Source organism: Hemiscyllium ocellatum, chromosome 22 (genome assembly GCF_020745735.1).
Source record: "Hemiscyllium ocellatum isolate sHemOce1 chromosome 22, sHemOce1.pat.X.cur, whole genome shotgun sequence".
Classification (NCBI taxonomy): domain Eukaryota; kingdom Metazoa; phylum Chordata; class Chondrichthyes; order Orectolobiformes; family Hemiscylliidae; genus Hemiscyllium; species Hemiscyllium ocellatum.
In genome coordinates this window covers 16,309,549-16,335,257 of record NC_083422.1, presented here as the reverse complement: position 1 = coordinate 16,335,257, position 25,709 = coordinate 16,309,549, and the positions used below count along the sequence as shown (strand labels likewise).

General features: G+C 42.6%; 1 protein-coding gene across 4 annotated transcripts in view; it reads left to right on the top strand.

Annotated features, from left to right (window-relative positions):
* The window catches only part of LOC132826221 (monocarboxylate transporter 12-like), a 52,440-nt gene extending 27,204 nt beyond the window's left edge, over positions 1-25,236 (top strand). For all 4 annotated transcript variants that reach the window (XM_060841894.1, XM_060841895.1, XM_060841893.1 and 1 more), the window contains 5 exons: positions 5,446-5,549; positions 11,666-11,809; positions 13,803-14,427; positions 17,202-17,461; positions 21,587-25,236. In XM_060841894.1, coding sequence (XP_060697877.1) covers positions 5,446-5,549; positions 11,666-11,809; positions 13,803-14,427; positions 17,202-17,461; positions 21,587-21,783 — 1,330 coding nt within the window. In that variant the 3' untranslated portion in view covers positions 21,784-25,236. The remainder of the gene's footprint in view (positions 1-5,445; positions 5,550-11,665; positions 11,810-13,802; positions 14,428-17,201; positions 17,462-21,586) is intronic.
* Positions 25,237-25,709: the final 473 nt, after the last annotated feature.

Here is a 25,709-nt window from a genome sequence, read left to right as displayed (position 1 = left end):
TTTATGGCCATTTAAATGGGCATTGGATAGGCATATGGAGGATAGTGGGCTAGTGTAGGTTAGGTGGGCTTGGATCGGCGCAATATCGAGGGCCAAAGGGTCAGTACTGCGCTGTATTGTTCTATGTTCTATGTTCTATGAATAGGGTAAATGGACAATGTCTTTTCCCTGGGGTGGAGGAGTCCAGAAATAGAGAGTGTAGGTTTAAGGCGAGAGGGGAAAGACTTAAAAGGGACCTAAGGGGTATCTTTTTCACACAGAAGGCAGAGCATGTATGGAATGAGCTGCCAGAGGAAGTGGTGGAGGCTGATACAATTACAGCATTTAAAAGACTAGGGGAAAGGGAGGACTACATATGCTTGAGATCAGAGTCGAGAGTGTGGTGCTGGAAAAGCACAGCAGGTCAGGCAGCATCCGAGGAGCAGGAGAATCAATGTTTTGGGCATAAGTCCTCTTAATGAAGAGCTTGTGCCTGAAATGTTGATTCTCCTGCTCCTCGGTTGCTGTCTGATTTGCTGTGCTTTTCCGACATCACACTCAGCGGCTGAACAGGCTGGGGCTGTTTTCCCTGGAGCATCGGAGGCTGAGGGGTGACCTTATAGAGGTTTATAAAATCATGAGGGGCATGGATAGGATAAATAGACAAGGTCTGTTCCTTCAGGTGTAAGAGTCCAGAACTAGAGGGCGTAGGTTTAGGGTGAGAGGGGAAAGATATAAAAGAGACCTAAGGGGCAACTTTTTCGTACAGAGGGTGGTACATGTATAGAATGAGCTGCCAGAGGAAGTGGTACAATTGCAACATTCAAAAGGCAGGTGGGACTAGATTGGGTTGGGATATCTGGTCAGCACGGACGAGTTGGACTGAAGGGTTTGTTTCTGTGCTATACATCTCTATGACTCAATTACTCAATGCAGCATTTAAAAGACATCTGGGTGGGTATATGAAAAGGAAGGGTTTAAAGGGATATGGCCAAGTGCTGACAAATGGGATTAGATTAGGTTAGGATATCTGCTCGGCATGGACGAGTTGGATGAAAGGGCCTGTTTCTGTGCTATATAACTCTATGACTCTATGACTATGACTCTCCTCTCACATGAGGCATGGTGACCCTCTGGTTAAACTGCCACCAGTCATCTCTGACTAATGAGCGAGCAGCCCTGTGGTCTGGTAAAACTATGGTGATTTTTCCTTTATTTATCAGACAATGACCACTAAATGGTTCTCTGTGGCAAGTGTTCTAAGCCTCAACCTGTCTTGCTTATAGCTACTCCCACCAAGGGGTATCGCACTTTACTGCCTCACACCTTCTTTGCACATCCACTTGAGCTCATCTGCAACCATTCAATGACATCTATCATCCAACTAGACCGTGATTGCCCATTTCTTTATGCTTCCTGTATCTTTCCATCCAGAAGAGATCTCAGCTCCTAATCAAATGGCTGAAATGCTAATGTTTGTTTTCCTGGATGTCACTTCTTGAAGTTCTTTTGCTCTTATAAATTCTAGCAGCTCTATGTTTGTCGTCTGGTCTTAATGTGGAAATTTTGGCATGTGATTTCGCAGCTACATTGTGAAGCTGTCTACTTCCTCCATGTATCATTACATTTTCTCTCCGTTTCTGAGCCACGCAGGGAAGTGGATAGAATCTAATATCTCATGAGGTTTTATTTTCATTCCCAGCTGTATTTTCATGTTGTTCAACAAATCCTTCAATTATTTCTGGTGTACTTTGTTCTTTGGACCTCTGCATCACATCTACCACCATCTGCCCCATTCACCCTAATTAGACAAATTTATCTACTTGTCCAGTGTGACACTATCCACTTCAATTCCTTCTAATTATCATTGTCTTTGGTTTTTTAATGTTCAATGTCAATCGATTTTATTTGATCGATGAGATTTTGCAAGGCCTCATGACATTTTGCCAGTAGCTGTTATGTCAACAAACTGCAAGTTTATGTTCTTGTGTAGGGTCTTTGCCCTTGTTGGTGATGTTTTGGGTGTTTATTTTGCTATAAAAGTGATGCTTGCCCAAAATATGCACATTCTGGTCCACAACAAATGCCATTTTGGTGAAGGGTTTTGTGTAGACAGTGGGTTGAGAGCCAGATATATGCAGGGTAGACAGATTTAGTCAGAGAACACTGAATTACTGTTTCTGACTTGCTATTCCTGCCAACACCTTCTCTGAAACACCCATCACTGATCTTGCATTCAGCAGCAGGAAGGACCCTTGCCAGTACTATTTAAAGAAGTGATCAATTACTTACAGCTTAATTGTTAATTAACCTGTAATGGGTCTGCCAGAACTTGAACAAGTGCTTGTTGGTTGGCAGATTTGGTTAAAGTTGGGCAAAGTTGATGGGGCCTGGCACTCAACATAGAGAAGAATGACTCTGAAGCCAAAGATTATCCAGTCTAAATGGCTGAACTCAAATCAATTGGTGTTTTCCTCATTAGGCCATTAGCTGAAATCATTGTATTTGAAGATGTTGTGAAACTTGAAAGGGTTCAGAAAAGATTTACAAGATTTACACATTCCTGATGAAGGGCTCTGGCCCGAAACGTCGAATTTCCTGTTCCTTGGATGCTGCCTGACCTGCTGTGCTTTAACCAGCAACACATTTTCAGTTCAGAAAAGATTTACAAGGATGTTGCCAGGTTGGAGGATTTGAGCTACAGGGAGAGGCTGAACAGGCTGGGGCTGTTTTCCCTGAAGTGTCGGAGGATGAGGGGTGACCTTATAGAGGTTTACAAAATTATGAGTGGCTTGGATAGGGTAAATAGGCAAAGTCTTTTCCCTGGGGTCGGGGAGTCCAGAATGAGAGGACATAGGTTTAGGTTGAGAGGAGAAAGATATAAAAGAGACCTAAGGGGCAACGTTGTCACACAGAGGATGGTACGTGTATGGAATGAGCTGCCACAGGATGTGGTGGAGGCTGGTGCAATTGCAACATTTAAGAGGCATTTGGATGGGTATATGAATAGGAAGGGTTTGGAGGAATATGGGCAGGGTGCTGGCAGGTGGGACTAGATTGGGTTTGGACATCTGGTCGGCATAGACGAGTTGGACCGAAGGGTCTGTTTCCGTGCTATACATCTCTATGATTCTATGACTCTGTGAAGATTTAGATCCATTTCAAGCTTCAAACTTTCTGAAAGCACCTTGCATGACAAACTTAACAATACTAAAGAAAACTGGGTTGTAAGTTGTGTGAAATGCAAACATGGTCAGACTGTTTGGACCACAGCATGACAGGCAGATGGCACAGAGGCAAGATGACAAACTGCTCAAGGTGCAAGAATAGCTCCTCAGCAGGAGCTTAAAATGATCTAGGAGCATTTCCATTACCTCAGCTGGAGACCATATGTGCATTGTCTCCATATTACAAAGGAGGCACCAATAACAAGCTGCCACCATTTCTAACCAGGTCATGGACTGCACTGTAAGTCAGTGTGAGGGTAACCATGGTCCTGAATTTCTTTGCATGAGATTGTTCCAGGCAAAACCGGGTGCTGTACGGTAATCTAATCCATTTTGCTTTTCACTCCTGATCCAAGAGATAAGAAATGCTGTGTATGACACTTCAGAGGGGTTCATTACCTTGAACTCGACCAGAAAGGTGCAGGCAGAATATCTGGCTTCCATCGACTGCTCACACAGCTCTGGGGACACTGTATCTCAACATAGAATGTACCACAACCACAAAGGCCACCACATCATGCAGGCAATTACTCGGCATCCTGACAACCGTCACAATGCTTTTAATTTTGCAGTTGTCCTTCAGGATTTCAGTCACCATATCAAGCCAGTTGTGGCTGTTGAGTGTTGAAGGCTTGGTCAGTTTAACATCTGGCTTGGATCTCTCTGCAGATATAATGAGTCATTCAGTCATGTCAAATCTCACTGCACGGATAATTAGGGTGTTGATGCAACAGTTTTGCTGCCTGGATCTGAAGAAATAATGTAATAATTGTGAGAAGTATGTCATAATTGTGGTGGTCTTCAGTGTCGAAGACACCACCACTGGAGAGATGTTGAACAAGGCGAGAGGATGAGGAGGAGGTGGGTGGTTCCTGGTACATCCACTTTCTGACTGGGCTTTGGCTTATCCAACAGGAGTTGCATTGTACATCCGAGAGACACTCCCTTATCCATTTTGACCTGCAATATTATCCCTCCATCAGTTATCACAAAAACAGATTGTTTTTGTCATTTTGCTGTTTGAAAATTGGCTGCTGTATTTCCCATGTTACAATTCTTTATTGGTTGGAAAGGTGCTTTGCGAAATCATGGAGTCATACATCATGGAAGAAGCCCATCAAGTCGGTTTGATCTATATACATGCACTGCACTTCCCTACACTAGACACGTAGCCTGAAATGTAATGCCATTTCAAGTGATCCTCCAAGTTTTTTTTAAAGATTGTGAGGTTTCTTGCCTCAACTACTCTCCTAGCAATGCTTTTCAGATCATCACTACCCTCTGGATGAAAAGATATTTTCTCAAAATGCCCTTTTAAACCTCCTAGCTTTCACTTTAAAACTTATATCCACTTGTTATTGACCCTTTAGCATGACGGGGGACGAGCTGCTGTATACTCACCCTATCCATCCCCCTTATAGTCTTACACACTTCCATCAGATACCCCCTCCCCACTCCCACCCCCAATCTCCTCTGCTCCAAAGAAAACAATCCTAGCCCCTCTCCACAGCTAAACTGCTCCTTCCCCGGCAATATCCTGGTGAATCGCCTCTGCTCCCCCTTCAGTGCATGTGTGGAATTGCAAAAGGCACTGGTAACCGCATGTGATAATTTAAAGTCTGCTTTTCCCAGCTGGGACTACAAATATCTACTACCCTGACCCCGACCCTGATTTCATTTTAGCAATGGCTTTCTATCTGAATCCACTGATTCCCAATACTGCTGCCACTGGAAATGGATTCTCCTTATTTGTACGATCTTTACTGCTCACGCTTTTGAATTCAATCTCCCCTCAACCTTCTCTGCTCAAGAGAATCGCCCCCAGCCTCTCCAGTCTCTCGAAGTAGCTCGTGGTCCTCCTCCCTGTTAGCATCCTAGTAAATCTCTGTCCTCCCCAAGAACTTCACATCCCAAAGTGTCTCTCCAGAGAAGAATATAGTGTTGTAGTTTAGGTCTAACAAGTATTTTCTGAACATGCCACTCACCCTCTTTCCTTTTGTATTCCATGTGTCTATTCCCAAAGCCAAGGAAACTGCAAGCTTTCTTAACAGTGCCAAGCAGTGTAGTTATGATGTAAGCACGTTCAATGCATGCGGGTGTAGAAAAAGGAACATCTGCTACTTTGTCTCCACCCACAATGTTAATTCATCTTCCAGTTGCTGCTGTATCAATTGTGCATTCTGAGCATTTGTATATTTTAGTTCCATGCTACACCTTATACTTGTTCTGGGTTTCTCAGATGCTTCTCCATATTTTTCGTGGAGTTCCAGAATTATTTTGCCCAAGATTACGCCATGACAGCATGGATACACTCCACAGTTGACTGCACGACAATGGTATTTGGTGAGTGTGTGATTACTTCAACTCATAAACCGTACCCTCCGAAATATAACTTGGGAAGCTTTCCCCGTGTGCAATCATGTAGTTCTCAGCAGCTCAGAAAGCACGGGCTGCAGTGGATTAATTGCAGCTATCCTGTTGTGTTGAGGTCATGGAAGTTGGCCATAATCATTAGCCACATGATTATTAATAGAATTGTATATCGGCCTTATGATTCTGTAATGAGCAAATAGTATAAATGTATAAATGATTTCACTTATTTGTTCTCAAGTATTCCACTCAAGCTCATCACTTGATGATATCAATAAATTACATTTTAAGCCTCTGACAACCCTCTGCATACAATGAAGATTCTATGCGTATCTAAGGCAGTAATTATATTTTTTTTGAACACACTGCTCACATTTAACTTGAGATGTGCTGTGGGCAATCGAAACATTGAGGATCGGAAGAACAAAGAATGGCGTGGGGGACAAGAGATGATTTTAAAAAAGGACCCGTTTTTTAAAATTGGGAACACACTATATTTGAGCTTTCAGCTCTCTGTCTGTTTCCAAGGGTTGAACTTCCACTGAAATACCATCAGGAAACCTTTCATGGAATGAGAGCTTTATAGTGCTGGCCAACTGTAAAGAATTTACACTGTCAGAGAAGATGGGATAAAGTATCAATAAGGCTGCAAGGCCATGCTGCACCAATCCTCACAATCTAAGGAAACAAACCTAATTAGGCTTACCCTGTAAGTCAGTGGGAAGTCCCAGGTTCCATGTTCGCTGCCGTGACAACAACACCCTCTGCTCAGAGCTTTGTAATTAAGCAGCTGACTTGCTTGGTGTTTGACCATTCACAAATGGAGGGCTAAAATGCCAGTCACACTCTTTGGCACTCTCAATTGTTCTACTCTAAGTTTAGTGTGTGTTTCAGACATTCTGCAGTTATGTTAACAATTTGAAGGAAGATTTGCATTTTTTTTCCTGAACTAAATCCTCCTTTCCTACTGTTCTGGGTTGATTCTGTAGTTTGTGGTGCAGAGAGTTGCTTCACTGTGCTAACTTGGTTAACTAGTCAAATATTATACTCTACAGAGCTGAAGGCACAACAAGTATCTGCTGTTAATTATTATTTGTCAGAGCGATGCAGTAACAGGGTCGGAATAAAGTGATTAGACTTTAAAAAGAACTTGGGTACGAATAAAACATTCATTTTGACCGATCTGGGCACATGTCCTTGGCAGCTTTTTAATATCTGTCTCAGTACCTAAGGAGCAGTTTCAAAGTGCCAAGAAATTACTGTTTTGATTCTGAATTAATCAGATGTGCAAATCCTTCAGTAAATCCAGTAAAGCTTCCATATTTGATGACGTTAAAAATCACACAACAACAGGTTATAGTCCAACAGATTTATTTGGAATTACTAGCTTTGGGAGTGCTGTCCCTTCATCAGGTGGTTGTGGAGAATAAGATCGTGAGACACAGGATTTATAGCAAAGATTTACACTGTGATGCAGTCCCCTCCCCCCACCTTATCTCAGTCCCAACCCCCGGATTCAGCACCGCCCTTTTACCTGCAAGCTTCTTCCCGACCTCTCTGTCCCCACCCCCTCTCCAGCCTATCACTCTCACCCTCACCTCCTTCCACCTATCGTATTCCCAGCACCCCTCTCCCAAATTCCCTCTCCCCTACCTTTTATCTCAGCCTGCTTGGCACCACCAGCCTCATTCCTGAAGAAGGACTTATGCCCGAAACGTCGATTCTCCTGCTCCTCGGATGCTGCCTGGCCTGCTGTGTTTTTCCAGCACCACATTTTTCTACTCTGGTCTCCAGCATCTGCAGTCGTCACTTTCTCCCAGGTGGGAAGGTAAGGACTTGGGACTTGAAAGATCATGAAGTGTTGAACTAACCGCATCCCACATTTGGGATTTGGGAATAACTGCCAGGATAGGCATCAATTCTGAGATCTTTCAGTTTCTCTTCTGGCCCAAGCTTTGTTGCTTGAGCTCCCAACTCACTGCATAGTTCTTTCTGAAATTAAAAAGCTAAACTTTCTACAAGGATGAAATTGTATTAACTGGGAAATATAAAGCTGCAAGCAATAACCAAAGGCGTAATTTTTTCGAACTCTGCAGTTATCAATGAAAATGAGAATGATGTAAACTAATGATGGCCACAGTGTGGGGAACGGAAGACATTTTAAGTTGCAGGTTGCAGCCTGGAAAGTAACCACATCCCTGGCAGACTTTGCAACTTGGAAATCCATGAGGAAAGTTAAAGAAAGACCTTCTGATATTGCAACATCTGCCTGTTAGACATAAAAGGATATATATGGGTCGTGAGTGAAGACTGTTGTATCTGGTGCAGACCATTGAATAACAAGGATGGAATTAGCCTGATGTTCGGTTGCAGTATTCTGAATTTGTTTCCATGTACCCAGCAGCATTAACAGCAGAAGCTACTGAAGGCCTAGGACCCTCCAGTAAATGCAAAGCTGAACCTAACATCTTTCACCATTCAAATATTAGATTTTTATGACTTTTTCTAGAAGAGCACATCTGTGATAATGGTTTCGCAATGTTTATGATTTGAAACATGTTATTGAATTCCATGCGATGATCAGTCAAAGGACCGTTTTGGCAACATTTTGAAAGCTAAATTGCTGACAATCTGCAGGATATCAACAAATCAGATAGCAACACATACCCAGAGTTTACATCCAATCTTGTCCATTGATCTGGGATTCCTAGGAACTGGCTGGTTGCTTTTATTCAATAAGGTATGATTTCAGCAAGTGCTTACAAACATTACTTTTATTCTTTGGTTTCATCATTTACTCTTTCAACTTGCAATAATTCTCTTCCCATTCTATTTTTCAGAGAAAGCAAACCTCAGGACTCTAAACTTTGATAGGCCTTGAAAAGAGTTGTAAAGTCCATTAATGGGTGAACGGACCCAGGCTGTCCAAAGTCGTGTGGAGATCGTGCAACATCTGTGCTACCTGCTAGTTATAATGATTGCACTCCAATCTTGAATGCACTGCTGCCTGCCAGCAAGGATCACATTACAGTGCAAGGCTAATACCACTATAGCCAGAGTACACCCTTTTAAAGGCAAGCAGCAGGCAGTAAAATTCATTCATTTCACACAGACACTACGCTGCGGAAAAATCATCATCGTGCCAATGTGAGAAGCTCTGAGGCCCAGAGTGCAGTGACACAAGAAAATTCAAAGACCTCTTGCACATTGTCAGACTCGGTGAAAGCATCTTCAGATACCATTTCCTGATAACTGATCCTCTCGCACTCCTCTAGTCACCACACCCTGTTCACTCACTTATTGTCTATCCCATTCAAGCCCAACTGAAAGCTAACATTCACAGCATCACCTCATCCTCTCTCACTGCTGCAAGCCTCATACCCACCACTCACAGCTTCCACTCTACCAACGATGAAAGGCAAAGCACTGAAGCACACTCCCCTCTCTCTTGCAGAACAAGGTGGCCCATAATCAGAGACAGCAGCACCTAACTTGAAAGCAGGTGTCAGACATTGTCAGCATTCCCTCACCCCCTACTGAAGAAGAGTGGGTAGCATCATCGACACTGCGGTGAATGAGGATAATGCTGAAATTATGGAACTTCACAAAATGCTCAAACCTAGCCTTCTCAAATCCCTGTATTATTTTCTCAACCCACAATGTCCTCTGATTTACAAACTGCGGATCATGTAAATGTGTATAACGAGACTGACAGCAGCAGGTAGCAACAGTGATAGAAGGCACTGAGTGTGCAGAGACGTTCTTTGGGATCTCCAACAGAAGGAGATGATGATGAGGGAGGACAGCTGGAACATTAAATGGACTGTCACTGGAAAGAAAGAGCACCTTTGATGAGGCGAGGGCTGATCGAAGGGGGAGCAGACAGACAAATAGATTCCCCAGCCCAATGTAACATTCCCCCGCCAGCCCAGGTTGTTGCATATACATAGTGTAAATACTTCCTCATTTATCCTTAATTTTCCTTCATGTTTGTAATGACCTCCTGCCTGTGGAATAAAGAATTCCTGCTTCATGATCTTTGGCTAGTCCACGTGTTCAGATGTTATAGTCTTTGTGCAAATTCTAATATGCCCCTTTCACTCCACCAAGACTCTTGTACTTTTAGCTACATATGAGAACCATCACCTGGTCCACAATTGGTTGGGGAGAGTGTGAAGTACAAGAAGAATGAGAGACTAATGAAGAAGAAACAATGTCACTTGTAGCTACTACTCGAATGCTGACACTGTTTGTCCGTTAGAGGGCAGCAGTGAGGCAGGATCTGTGTGTGGTGAGCCACTGGGTAGGCAAACGCTGCAGCCAGTCAGAGGTTAGAGCTGGTGCTAACTCCTCAGAACAAAGGTACGTTTGGGTTCTGCTGCAGAGAACTCAGACAAAGACATATGTGGAGTAGAAAATAACAGCGTGACACGGATTTTAGGCCAATCACCACTGCTGGTATGATGTGCTCTGAGCGCTGCCTTACCTGTTAGCTTTGTGCAGCATGTGCCATAATAGCTAGATTCTTGTTGGGGCAGTCTTGGGAATTTGCTAACAACACTAACTATTGACATTGCTATAAAGTCACAGATTTGCACACTGTGCTCTGCACTTATTGACAATACTGTACATTACATATATCCTGACTGTCTGAACACATGCCATGGATGTATGGAGTTATGGAGTCAGACAGCACAGTCCAAGCTGTCCATGCCAGTCAGTTTCCCTAAACTGAACTAGTCCCGTTTGCCTGCATTAGGCCCATGTTCCTCTAAATCTTTCCTAACCTTGTACCTGCCCAAATGCATTTTAACTGTTGTAATTGTACCCACCTCAACACTTCCTCTCGCAGTTCATTCTGTACAAATACCACCCTCTGAGTGAAAGAAGTTGCCCCTCAGGTGCCTCTTAAGTCTTTCCCCACACATCTTAAAACTATCCCCTCTATTTTAGACTCCCCCACCCTGGGAAAAGACCTTGGCTATTCACTTTTTGTATGACCCTCATGATTTTATAAACCTCAATAAGGTCACCTCTCAGTCTCCTATCTCCAGTGAAAAAAGTTCCAGCCTATCCAGTCACTCCTTGCGATTGAAACCATCCAGTCTCAGTGACAGCCTTGTCAATTTTTTTTCCAGTTTAATAACATCCTTCCAACAGTAGGGCAACCAGAATTGCACTCAGTACTCTAAATGTTGTCTTAGAAATGTCTTGTACAGCTGGAACACGATGTCCCAATTTCTGTACTCAGTGCTGCGACTGATGAAGGAAAGTGCACCAAATGCATTCTTCACCATCCCATCTTCCTGTGACTCCACTTTCAAGGAACTGTGTCCCGACACCCCTTGGTCTCTCTGTTCGACAATACTCTCCAGGGTCTACCATTAGCTATGATGATTTTAGAAAATGACCCTAGAGTAACACTGAAATGATGACCTATAGGTGGCATAACACTTATAGTCATGGAGTTATACAGCATGGAAACAGACCCTTCAGTCCAACTCATCCATACCGACCATAGAGATGTACAGCATGGAATCAGACCCTTCAATCCATGCCGACCAGATATCCCAACTCAATCTAGTTCCTCCTGCCAGCACCCGGCCCATTTCCCTCCAAACCCTTCCTATTCATGTACCCATCTAGATACCTTTTAAATGTTGTAATTGTACCCGCCTCAACTTCCTCTGACAGCTCATTCCATACACATACCACCCTCTGCATGAAAACATTGTTCCTTAGGTCGCATTTAAATCTTTCCTCTCTCTCCTTAAATTTAGACTAGTTTTGGACTCTCATACCTTGGGAAAAAGACCTTGGCTATTCACCTTATCCATGCCTCCCACGGTTTTATAAACCTCTATAAGGTCACCCCTCAGCCTTTGACACACCAGGGAAAAAAGCCCCCAGCCTCTCCCTGTAGCTCAACCCCTCCAATCCAGGCAAAAATAAAGTGCTCTGTCATTTATTCCATGAAGTATTGTTTTATGTTGAGTTTTGTCAGTTTTTGCATTTGTACAGAGTTAAAAGCAGCATGGGGATACCGCAGTGTATCCCATCTATTATGTTTGTCCTTTTGTTCTCTTTAGCACCTGTTGGAAGTATTATTAGCAATCGGTATTCTACGAGAGTGTCAGTGATTCTTGGAGGAATGTTAGCTTCTGCCGGCCTCATTCTCAGCTCATTCGCTACCTGCTTGGAGTATCTCTATCTATCTCTGGGAGTTGTCACTGGTAAGAACTGTAAGTGATGTGTAAATATAATTGACTGGTGCACTAAATCCTAAGGGACACCCTTAAGTGGTAAAAGGTGAGGAAGTCAGAGAGCCACTGAGAACAGCACTCAGATAAATGGTCCGACAATCTATAAACAGTGGACGAGTCGGGAGATGGGTGGGACTGGATGTTGGCAGCGTACACGTTATTGCAATCTCTGTAGAGACTTCTTAAGAGGCATGAATTTCCCAGTGACCAATCATAATTACTGAAGGACATGATACCATATTATAAAACTTTTTCTGCAGCAAACAAACTAAAACCAACATAGATGAAATATTAATGCGACAACTAATATATCCAGTTAAAGAGAAGCTACTTTCGCATGAGTTAACTAACTTGAGATTCTTACACAGCCCCTTTGCTGTATACTGCACTTTTGGCAGATATGTAGAATTTCAGTAGCAGCCATAGAATAACCCAGCTCTCCAGTGGGCTCAGTGCTCTCTGCTTTACGAGTTAGGTATGGCCTGTGGTTTAATCTGACACATGACGTCCCTTAATATTTTTGGTTTACCAAACTCTCTCAGTCTCAGTTTGTAAGTTAACATCTAATCTAATGTTAGTTGCTAGTTGCAATAAAGTTCTAAACTTGGACCACACTTTGCATTGAAGTGTTACCTAATTTCTCTCCTGAAAGATCTGCTGTGATTTTTTTTCCTACTGCACCCCCCAGACCTGCTCAAGCAGTAACAACAGTTTCACCCTGTCTACCCTATCTGTTCTTCTACCTTGAATGATTCAATCAAATAACCCCTTAACTCTTGAAATTCAAAGGAATGCAGTGTGTGTTTGCTTAATCCTTCGCAATGTAACCTATGGACTTCAGGTCCCATTCTAGTGAATTACACTGCCCTCCCTCCAAGGTCATTAAATGCTTCCGGAGATATGGTGCTTGAAACAGTCCTGGGTCTCCAGGAGAGGTTTATTGCTGCTTGGTTTAGTTTTCACTTAATTTTTATCTCCTTATATTCTAATCCTCCAAATATAAAGGTCAGCATTCCATTAGCGGCTCTGATTACTTTCTGTAGCTGCTCATAAAATTTTAATGATCTAAGTACTTGGAACAGTCAGGTCTTTGAACTTCCACCATTTTCTCACTCTTCACCACTGTAGAAAAGACTTTACTCTGTTTTAGGAGCAAAGTGGATGACCATCCTTTGGACCGGAGATCATATTTGAAAAGTCATTCCCAATTCGACACAGTCCCTTACTTTTTCCTGATCACCTTGCAGTGTTTCCATTTTATATTTTACATTCACAGCAATGAAGCATGTTGAAAGGAGGCTCTGTGCTACTTAGTGTTTATCACGATGCATGCTGCTGTAGAAGTGCCACACAAATAAAATATCCTAATCATGTGTAAGTGATATCTAGCAATAGGATTAACAGCCTGTGAGCACAGTCTTTGTATTCCTGAGACTCTTCGACCATCTCTCTATCAAAATAGGGAAGGCAACCAAAAGATCCCACTGAAATCTTTTACCATACCCTCCTTTTGAGAATATGTGATAAGCCTAATTTCAATAGAGGGACAAAAGTGAGAACAATTGGATAGAAATGTTCATTACAAAGTAATTCCATATGTAATTGTGCTCAGATGGTGGACATTAACTGGGAAGTCACTTGTGCTCCTCAAAAGGGCTTTTGTGGCGCTGTGGTAGTGTTCCATCTCTCAGCCAGGAGACCCAGATTCAATACATTCTGGTTCAAGTCTCACCTGCTTCAGAATAGCTTGACACAGAAAATATATTTTAAGAAGAGTCTCACGCTCCTCTATGTAAGAGCAAACTGAAACAGCAGGTCTTGGGATGGGAACTGCAGCCTTTCAGTGTCTATCTCAGAATAACACGTATAAAGTAATCAAAGCTTAGACTGCATCTTTACCTTACATCGCATAGCTTTTACATTAAAAGCATGTCGTAATTTTAAAAATCTGTTTGTGTTGCAGGTTGTGGATATGCTTTAGCTTATTCTCCAGCCATATCAATAGTTGGCAAGTACTTCTGCAAGAAAAAAGCTGTGGCGTATGGATTGGCCATGTCAGGAAGTGGAATTGGGACTTTTGTTTTAGCTCCAGTGGTTCAGCTGCTGATTGAAGAGTACTCTTGGCGTGGGGCATTACTCATCCTTGGAGGCCTTGTAGCGAATATTTGTGTTTGTGGTGCTCTGTTGAGACCCCTCACCCTTGTAGAGGAGCTGTGCAGTTCCACCATTAGTGACATTGCCAGTGAGAAAATCTCTGTGGAATGCAGCCTTAAGGCACAATGTGATGACCCTCAACTGCCCAGCCCTTCTGCAGATTCGAACTTCATTAGCAAAGAGAGTGCCGAAAGGCAGCTGTGCAGCTGTTGTCCGTCATATAAAGAATATGCCTTCCTGCTGACTCCGGACTTCCTTGTGTTTGCTGCATCGCTGCTATTCCTCGCCTATGGCTGCAGCACTCCTTTTGTTCATCTTGTACCATATGCAGTAAGCACTGGGGTAAGCCAACAGCAAGCAGCCTTCCTAATGTCAATACTAGGCATCATAAACATTATTGGCACCATTTCATTTGGCTGGATAACGGACAGAAGGTAAGGGTAAAAGTGAAAATATTTCATTGTATTCGGCGCTAGAATGAGATCATTCAGAGGTGTGAAGTGCTAAGGATTCTAACTCCAGCACCCAATAATACTGGGGCAGGATTATTACTGACTTTGTGTGATGTACCTCACTGGGCTAGAATGGAAAAGTCTTCAGCTAGCTCCTCACCACTTTCAAACTTTCCATTGAAATTGATGATGAACAGGTGCTACAGCAGCCCCTGTGGTTGAATGGGTTATAATGTATTATTTTCAAAAGGCCAAAATCAGTATTTTGTATATGTACCATCCACAAAAATGTCTGTCTCCCCAGGAAGGTTAACGTGAAATTGTTTTCGATGTGTATCCTGAACCTATTAACCCGAAATTGCAAATGTAGTAAAAACAATTTTAATTGGGCACTTTAAATGCTTTAATAATTCAGCATATCTCATTGCTACACAGTTCAATTTTGGCTCTTTTTAGAATAATTCTCGCAACCATATTTCCGACTTGGCCTGTTTTTGTTTGACAGCATGTTTTACAAATAACTAGTATGCTTTCTTCTTTGCAGTTTGCGCTGTCTGTTAGCAGGATGTAAACTTTATACAGACTGGATATTAATAGACTCAAAATATATGCCTCAAGGGACTTCTTTTATAGCTAGTCAAAAAGAGATGGATAGAGATTGATGTCAATATTTTATGAGATATCAGTGACATCATCAGCATCAGGCTAAGAAATTACGCATGCAGCACATGAAGAATCAATGCATGTTATGAAGGAAGTTTTCTTGCTCAGTTGGGAATATTACATTATTTCGTCAGATGGCAAGAATAAAAATCTTTAATCCCTCAGTGCGGGTATGAGTTAACCCTATAAGACCATAAGATGTAGGAGCAGAAGTAAGCCATTTGGCCCACTGAATCTGCTCTGCTATATGGTAAGATGATGATTGATCTGATAATCTTCAATTCCACTTTTCTGCCTTTCACCAGAACCCTTGGCTCCCTTACTGTTTCAGAAATTATCTCACTCTTGAATATTCTTGATGTCCCAGCCTCAACCTTTCTCTGGGTAAAGAATTCCATGGAATCACTACCCTGAGAGAGGAAACTTCCCCTCATTTTTGGCTTAGCTATTTGACCCCTTACTGTGAGCCTATGTCCTCTGGTCGTAAACTCTTTCTGGCTGAGTGTCAGTTTCATTGAGTATCACGGAAGGTTGCTCGCTATAAATGAGTTTTCTTACCAAATGTATCTCATTACTTACCTACTCTGCCCCTCTCACCTGATTCTAGCCCCGCTGTGTCACACGTGGAACATCTCAAACAGCTTGGCACTTACCAGGAGATCCTGGAATTAACTGGCATCTCTGAAGCGAGTGTGTCTTTAAAGGGCCTTTGTGCATTTAGACAAATGCTCTGTGTAGTCTGGAGCTACCCGGTGTGGTTACTGACCTATGCCCTGCTTTGTGGGCAAGGATCAGGAGGTCCTGGTGGACATGATGGTGCAGATTTGAGATGTCCCCTTCACCCAGTGAACGAGGTTGTGACCTGGTGTGGTGAAGGGTTGGGCTGGTGCTGCCTCCTCCATCCAGAGGAATGCCCCTCACTGTACAGGAAGCAGGTCAATGGCCTCGTCATCTTTCCCACTTGCTCTCATCAACCCCCAAAGCCCAGACAGCCCTGGGTGCTACCTACCCACTTGGCTGAAGGTTCTTTAGAGGCTGGCACATGTTGGTTGCCAATGTCAATGGGTGTGGGGAATATGTGGCCAGTGCCCATGGAGTTTACCCAGAGATGCCAGTGATCCTTTGGATGCGCTTGGCACCCTCACTGGTTCTCATGTCTGAAAGCTGGGTATTGATGAGCTGCGTTGGGCTGGCAACATGGTGTTTAACAAGCAGTAATCCCCCTGAATTGGCAACTCGACACTGCCTAGTCAGAAACTTGCCTCACTGCTTGTCAAAAAGCATAGTAGATGCAGCGAGACGCTCCTGACGTTGAGATAATCCTCACCAGAGTTCTCACCTGACTGCCACAAACCAGACCATATTCCAGATCAGACTCCTTTAAGATTCTGCCCAATACTTCTGCCTGCACAGTTGCTGTTTGAACTGTTGAATATACACTTGTTGTTTTCACTTCAAATTAACAATGTCACTACTTGAATGGTATTGTGTTCCATTTGATGGGAAACTTTTGCTGCTGTTTAGTGATTTGTACCTGTTGGTTTCATTGAACAGGTACCCTCACAAACCTGATGGCTGTGCCAATGGATGTAGTGGTGGTGGGGGGGGTGGGGAGGGGGGGTGTTATGGGGGGAGGTTGGATGGTGGTGGCCTTCGTGTTGCAGGTGGTTCATGCCAGTCCAGGTTGGGTGGGGTTAAGGGTTACATGGAGCATAGAAACAGATTGGTGACGAAGTGGTGAAGCAGGTGACCAGTCTGGCATCATGCAGCATCAAGCAAGAAAAAGTTAGTTTTCATGCAGTTCAAATTATAAAATGTATACATAACACACTCTAATAATACCCAGTATTCATTCAACTCTTGTTTTTAGAAATGTCACTTTTGAAAGAGAGTGAATCTAGATATAGATACAAAATTTGAATGGTGTTAATCACCTCTAAATAAGAAAGAACAGCCATTGATAAAGTTGCAACTGTCTATACTGAGTGCGATGAAATATAGATCATTCAAACTTTACTTGTTTGCTGCTTTACTTAAAGTGAATTTCCACATTTTTATTCTGGCAAGCTCTTTCTCTCTCTTTAAATCTGCAGGTTCCTGAAGAAGTATCGGAAATACTGTTACATTTTGACAGTCGGCTTGGATGGTCTCTGCTCTCTGTTCATTCCCATTCTGAGATCCTTTCCACTCCTTGTTCCCTATGCAGTTTTTTATGGATACTTTGACGGGGCTTACGTTGCTCTTATCCCAGTGGTAACATCAGATATAGCAGGGAATAGGTTCCTGTCCTCTGCTCTGGGAATAGTTTACTTTATCCACGGGATTCCCTATCTAATTGGGCCTCCAATAGCAGGTCAGTAATATTTTAAATAATGTATTTTTGTCTCTTTTGCATTCTTATCCACTAAACCACAGTAATATTTTTTAAGCAATGGTAGGATGTGGAAGCATGCTCTGTCTGGATGAGAGTGGTGCTGGAGGATTCCTGATAAAGGGCTTTTGCCCAAAATGTTGATTTTTCTGCTCCTTGGATGCTGCCTGACGTGCTGTGCTTTTCCAGCACCACTCTAATCCGGACTCGGGCTTCCAGCATCTGCAGTCCATGTTTTTATCAAGCAAGCTGTCTACCTTGGCTGGAACAGAGGTCAAACCCTGTATTGCTGTTGTTAATGTATCCCACACACAAGCTATTTGACCAACTGAGCAAACTGCACCACAGTCCCTCTGCCCAATCACCCTATATAATCCATTAAGAGCTTTTCATGAGTGTGGTTTTAATATTTCAATGTCTTTTGAAAACTATTTTACATGTTTTGGCTAATGCCAGCCAACTGAACTCTCGCCATTAGTAACAGTTGAATATTAAAAGCACCCCCACACCACCACCACCACAAGCTCTCATTTTGAAATGCAACCTCCTGGTTTAATCAGAATAATTATAACACCAAAGGAGGCCATCTTGCCTGCAGCAGCTGTTCAAATGAGTATTGTTTTATAGATGCACCGTAGAAAGCATTCTATCTGGATGCATCACAGCGTGGTATGGCAACTATTCTGCCCCCGAGCAGAAGAAACTCCGAGAGTTTCAGAGTGTTGTGAGCACAGCCCAGTCTAATATGTGAACTGGCTTTCCACCCATTGGCTCCATCTATACTTCCCACTGCCTTGGAAAAGCGACCTACATAAACAAAGACCCTAGTTATATTCTCTTCCACAGTCTTCCATCAGGCAGAAGCTATAAAAGTTTGAATAGATGTACAAACAGATTCAAGACTGGTTTCTTCCCTGCTGTTATCAGAGTTTTGAATGGACTTCTTTCATGTAAATGTTAATCTCTCTCTCTCTCTGCACCTTCTTGACAGCTGTAATGTAGTATCCTGCACTCTGTTCTGTTACCCTGAAGTATTTGTATAGCGTGATCTTCCTGTAAAGCATGTGAGACAACACTTTTCACTGTACCTCATTACATGTGACAGTATTAAATCATATCAACTCATTAGCTGGTGCCAGTTTTCCAGTTTTTCCCTACTCCTTTGTATGTTATTTCAATCCAAATAATCGTCAAATGCCCTTTGAATACTAAAGACAAGGCTTTGTGTGAAACATTTGCTGCCTTCAGGTTGTTTTAGAACTGCTGCTGAGCTATTCAGCTCCTCGCATGTGGACAGTGTGTAACATAAAAATACGAGACCAAATCTCTGAGCTACAAATTGCCATAGTTTTAGATGTCACCTTGATAATGGGTGGAGCTTTCCCCTTTCTTAGAGGTAGCAGGACAGATGGAGGGAAGGACAAATAATGCCTTCCCAACATCTCAACAGTTCAGTTTTGGCTGGGATGATCTATGGGCAACTTTCTTGACCAGTTACTCATTAAAGACCTTGTGACCAATTAACGACCACCAAAAGGTGTGGATCTAGCGTTCTTAGTTACCTGCCTTCCCAGCAGACAAAAGAAATGACTGCCTATTTGACGTGGGAAACTGGGTTTAGTGGGGGTGGCCTCCAGTTGCCCCAATCTGAGAGCAATTGTGGTCAGAGATGGGGCATATTATGGGGTGGCAGCTAAAAGCCATCCCCCTGCCCTTGGCTTCAATGCCTCTGCTCCTAACCTTCGCATTGCAATCCCCTTCAAAAACAACTGGACACTCACCTGCTTTTCATGGCTGTGTAGCCCAGACCTCCCCTTGACTCTCTCCAAATCCTAGTGGCTTTGAGTGTCTGAGTCAAGAGAGTGGTGCTGGAAAAGCACAGCTCAGGCAGCATCTGAGGAGCAGGAGTATCAATGTTTTGGGCATAAGGCCTTCATAAGGAATGGTGTCTTCACCTTCTGCTGGCTTCGGGTGTCTGACTGGTTGCTGGCAGTTTCAGGCAGGATGAGACTTCACTGATAAGGCCACTGACAGACTGCAAAGCTCACTGGTCAGAACTGAAGTGCTTGACCTGGTGGGGTTTTTTTTGCTGGTGGGACCAGGGGCTTTACATGCCTTTTACAATTCCCGTGCCAACATATGGTGCAAAAAGAAATTAACTCACAACCAACGTCACTATTAGTTCATTTATTATTCTTTGCCCAAACATCTGTTGTGCTCCAGTCGTTCCCTGTGCTTCTAAAATGCATAGAATGTAGAGCATAGAAACGTACAGCACAGAACAGGCCCTTTGGCCCACGATGTTGTGCCGAGGTTTAATCCTAATGTAAAATGTAGTAACTTAACCTACACATCGCTCAACTCACTGCTATCCATGTGCATGTCCAGCAGTCACTTAAATGTCCCCAATGACTCTGCTTCCACCATCACAGCTGGCAACGCATTCCATGCATCGCAACTCTCTGTGTAAAGAACCAACCTCTGATGTCTCCTTTATACCTTCCTCCTAATATCTTCAAACTATGACTCCTCATACCAGTCAAGCCTGCCCTGGGGAAAAGTCTCTGGCTATTGGCTCTATCTATTCCACTCATTATTTTGTACACCTCGATCAGGTCTCCTCTCTTCCACCTTCTCTCCAGAGAGAAAAGTCCAAGCTTATTCAACCTTTCTTCATAAGGCAAGCCTTACAGTCCAGGCAGCATCCTGGTAAACCTTCTTTGCACCCTCTCCAAAGCCTCTGTATCTTTCCTATAGTAGGGTGACCTGATGAAGGGCTCTGGCCCGAAACATCGAATTTCCTGTTCCTTGGATGCTGCCTGACCTGCTGTGCTTTAACCAGCAACATATTTTCAGCAAGTGTGGTCTCACCAGGGACTTGTAGAGCTGCAGCAAAACCTTGCGGCTCTTAAACTCGATCCCCCTGTTAATGAAAGCCAAAACACCATATGCTTCCTTAACAATCTATCCACTTGGGTGGGAAATTTGAGGGATCTATGTATTTGCACATCCAGATCCCTCTGTTCCTCCACACTGCCAAGAATCCGGTCTTTAATCCTATATTCAGCATTTGTGTTTGACCTTCCAAAATGCATCACTTCGCATTTGTCCATCTGCCATTTCTCAACCCAGCTCTGCATCCTGTCTATGTTGCGCTGCAGCCTGCAGGAGCACTCTATTCTATCGACGATGTCTCCAACCTTTGTGTCATTCGCAAATTTACTAACCCACCCCTCAACCTCCTCATCCAAGTCATTTATAAAAACTACAAAGAGCAGAGGCCCAAGAACAGAGCCCTGCGGGACCCCATTCAAAACTGACCTCCAGGCAGACTACTTTCCATCTATAACCACTCTCTGCCTTCTGTCAGCCAGCCAATTCTGAATCCAGATAGCCAAATCTCCCTGTATCCAATACTTCCTGACATTATGAATGAGTCCATACAGTCCATAACCCAGGAGAACCCAAATAATACCCTTACCAAATGAACCCAGACTGAACCTATCTATTCATCAATTCCAAAAAACAGTACTGAAACCAGTCTTGTCAACAGCGATGCTTATTCTGAAAGCATTAAGAGAGATTGATTGAACCTTCAGTAGTATTTCACCATAGCTGATGGGACTCTAACAGTGGAGTCACTTAGCTTTGTACATATAGAAATGTCAAAGAAATGTGCCATGCTTACAAGATGTGACAGTACTTATGGTCGTGGAGATGGTACTTTATTAAAAAGAAATGTTGTAATAGCGTGGCACGATGGCTCAGTGGTTAGCACTGCTGCCTCACAGCACCAGGAGCCTTGGTTCAATTCCATCCTCAGGCAACTGTCTGTGTGGAGTTTGCACATTCTCACTGTCGGTCCCCTGTAGGTGCTCTGGTTTCCTCTCTGTACAAAGGTGCACGGATTGGCTGTGCTAAATTGTCCCATAGTGTTTAGATTAGCCATGGGGAATGTGGGGTGACCGGGGCAGGGTGAGTATGGGTGGTATGCTCTGAAGAGACTCGATGGGCTGAATGATGTTTATCTGTGCCATAGTGATTCTCTGAATAGGGAAGTTGCATCTGAGCATTGATTTTATTCAAAATTTGTTTTTTCTTTCACAGGTTGGTTGGTGGACACTACAGGAAGTTATACAGCAGCCTTCCTCGTCAGTGGGCTGTCCATGATAATCAGCTCTATGCTGGTGGTTACTGCCAATCAAATAACCAAACACAGGAATTCAGTTAACCTTCACACCTCGGTCATAGAGCCAGACCCTAGCACTACAACCTTTCAGACTACATCAAGTGATCCAATATGAAAAACTGGATTCATTAGACATTAAGAAAATGCAGGCAAAAAAAAATTGCTGGCATATTTTTAAAAGGTTCTCAAATTATCAAAATATACGGGCAATCATTATACTTGAGAAGCTAATGATAAATACTTCTTTCAATGCCAAAGTATTTTCATATATATCCATATATATAATAGCTTTTTTAAAAAATGTTTTCTGTCTCTTTCATTTGGCAAGTTCCTCTTGACTTGCTAACTGCAGAGTCGCTGGTTTGTAACAATACTTCTCTTCAATACAAAGGGCTCGTGTGTGGACATATGACTCCTAACAATGTATCAGTGATTGTATATGTGGCCAGTGTCAGTCATAAATCTCATACCTCATAATGACACAAGCTCAATTGAAATTTTTAAGATTGTGATCCATAGATTTTCTTTAATTATGTCTATCAAAAGATATGGAATAAAGCCAGGGACATTAATTTAAATGCAGATCAGCCAGGATTTGGTTGATTGTTAGTAGAAAAAGCCTGTGAAGTTGAACTTCTTATGTTTAATTTAAGAATGATATAATGTATATAGACTCCTGAAGAGAGGTAGGAATCATGCAAGCATACAGTTTTCTTGTTTTTCTAATCTGTTCATCCATTAATTAAGCCAACGACCCTACATACATTTTGAGCAGTCTCTGTCCAGCTACCTTTCTGAAGATTTTCATGTCCTTTTGATTTGTTACATCTCGTTCATACTGCCTTTTCTCATGCTCTATCAAAATGTATCGTGTGTTGTCCATTTCATCACCCTATCCTTAACTTCTGGAGTTTGTTATAATTCCCTTAATTCTTTATTATAATTCCACATTTTGTATGATCTACAAATTTTGAAATGATGGCTATCATATCTAGTCCATATCATTGACGTATATCAAAGAGAAACAGTCTTAACACTAATCCCAGTGAAACCTCGAGTGTGAAGACCAGCTATCCATCACCACATTGGTGAGACCTACCATCAACTGAGTGACTGCTTTGTGGACTGCAGTGTTAGCAAGAATGACTCCGTCCTTTCAGTTGCTTGCTATTTCAATGCTCCACCTTGCTCGCATTCTAATATTTCTCTCCTAGACTGGAGTGGTCAAGGCAAGGTGGAGGAAGAGCATCTCATTTTCCACTTCTGCACTTTTATAGCCTTCTGAACTCAACATTGAGTTCAGCAATTTCAGACCATGAACTCTGCCCCCACCCCCTTTTGGATTACCCCATTACTCTCATCAACACTCTCTGCTACCTCATCAAATCAAGTTAGTGAAACAAAATACATCTTTAACTAATCCAGACCAAGTTTCATTTAGTAGCCCATTTCCAAATGCCAAGTAATTTGCCCTGAATCCTTGTGTAAGGTTTTGTTATGGACCAGACCAAACTCGCTCAAAATATATGCAGAAGATAGCTTAGACCATAGCCTTTTCTTATTTTAAAGGCAAGTGCAAAATGTTGCATTCCAGATGCTATTTGATTGGTCAAACCAACAGTATTGAAATAAAACACACTTTATCATACACTATAGTTAAAACACACCAAAAGAAAGAATAAATTGCAATAGCTTAACTCTGTTGGAAAGCTTAAACAGAATAATAGATTATTTAACTACTAAACAGCAACTGTTCCAATATAGTTGTATCCCATGGATACACCCTTGGCAAAGGCAAATTCAGTAAATAGATTGTTGTGCATGCAATTCTAGCAGCAGGAAGAGAACTCCACCTTTTAGCTGTAACAGAGAGAGGAAAAAGAGCTTCCACATCCAACTTCAAAACCCTAGCAACTGCTACCGAAGGCTAAAACTAAAAACAAACTGGTTCTGTGGAGCTTGACACCACCCATTCAGAATGCTTCTATTGTTCCAACTTTAAAAAGAATCCCAAGACCTCACAAGCTGTTTACTTATTGGCTTTGTTAAGACTGCTCACCACCTCTGTCTCAACTTCCTTAATTTAAAAAAAAGCACAAACTACACCTCTTAAAGCCATAGTATTGTTGCAGGATAGAAAATTGGCTGGTAGAAAGCAGCACATGCATAATTGGATCTTTTTCTGATCCAAAGGATATGACAAATGAAGTCCCGCAGGATTCTTTGTTGGGTCCTCAACCTTTTAATTTACATCAATGACTAAGATGAGGGAAATGAAGTATGCTGGCTACCTTTTTAAATGTTAGGTCCATAACGATAGGGAGGAAGGCAAGGAAGCTGCAGACCTTAAGACCATAAGACCATAAAGACGTAAGAGTGGAAGTAAGGCCATTCAGCCCACCGGGTCCACTCCGCCATTCAATCATGGCTGATGGGCATTTCAACTCCACTTCCCAGCATTCTCCCCGTAGCCCTTAATTCCTTGTGACATCAAGAATTTATCAATCTCTGCCTTGAAGACATTGAGCGTCCTGGCCTCCACTGCACTCTGCCGCAATGAATTCCACAGGCCCACCACTCTCTAGCTGAAGAAATGTCTCCGTATTTCTGTTCTGAATTGACCCCCTCTAATTCTAAGGCTGTGTCCACGGGTCCTAGTCTCCTCGCCTAATGGAAACAATTTCCTAGCATCCAAGCCATGCATTATCTTGTAAGTTTCTATTAAATCTCCCCTTAATCGTCTAAACTCCAATGAATACTATCCCAGGATCCTCAGCCGTTCCTCGTATGTTGGACCTACCATTCCAGGGATCATCTGTGTGAATCTCCGCTGGACACGCTCCAGTGCCAGCAAGTCCTTCCTGAGGTGTGGGGACCAAAACTGGACACAGTACTCCAAATGGGGCCTAACCAGAGCTTTATAAAGTCTCAGTAGCACAATGGTGCGTTTATATTCCAACCCTCTTGAGATAAACAGACAGGTAGAGATAGATTGAGTCAATGGGTAAAAATCTGGCATATGGAGTATAATATTGGATAATACATTCTTTGGCAGGATGAATATAAAGGCAGAATATTATTTAACCAGAGGTACTGCAGAATTCTGAGGTGCAGAGAGATCTACATGTTCTAGTGCCTGAGTGATTAAAGGTTAGTTTACAAGTGCAGTAAATAATTAAGCCTAATGGAATGCTATCCTTTATTATGAGCAGAATTTAACTTGAATGCAGTATGTTATGCTTAAGGTATGTAGGGTGTTGTTGAGACCACATCTGGAGTACTAAATACAGTTTGGGCCTCTTTGATTTATGTCTGATTGCTATAATGCAGCATACCTTTAAGAGACATGCTTGTGATATTGTAACTGTACCACAGCATGTGACCTAAAGTATAAAGATCTCGAACTCCATCTTAACTATGGTCAATTGAAGCATGACGTGCTGAGTGCAGTGTGAGTGCACTGCAGTTTGTCACTGAAAAACTGATTATTAGCTCAGACATAGAAGTGCCTGCAACTGTCATGTTTATGTGTATTTCAAGAGCTGTAATAAACATCTATTGAATCTTCCAGACTGTTACACATGTTTAGTTCTTGTGTTATGGGAGCTGACGTAAGTATTGCCTCATTAAGAACAAATCCTCTGCTGAAGGCAAAAGCCCATGACATGGTGACAGATCATTCCTTATTTAAGAACGGATGAAAATGTCTTGGAAGGCGGTTCAAAGAAGATTGACCTAATTGATTCCTGGAATGAGTGCGTTGTCTTAAGAGGAAAGGGTGTCTTAAGACTGGACTTGTTTCAACTGGTGTCTTGAAGAACGTGAGGTGAGTTGATTGAAGAATATACGATCCTAGAATGTTTTAACGAGGTGGTCATGGAAAGGTTGTGAGAGCTAGGTGACACATGATTAAAAATTAGGGTCACTCTCTTAGGATAAAATTGAACAGAATTTTGATCCTGCAAAGAGTCACGTGACTTTGGAACTCCCAGCTTCAAATGACTGTGAAAGTAGATAAATTCCTGTTGGACAAGGAACTCA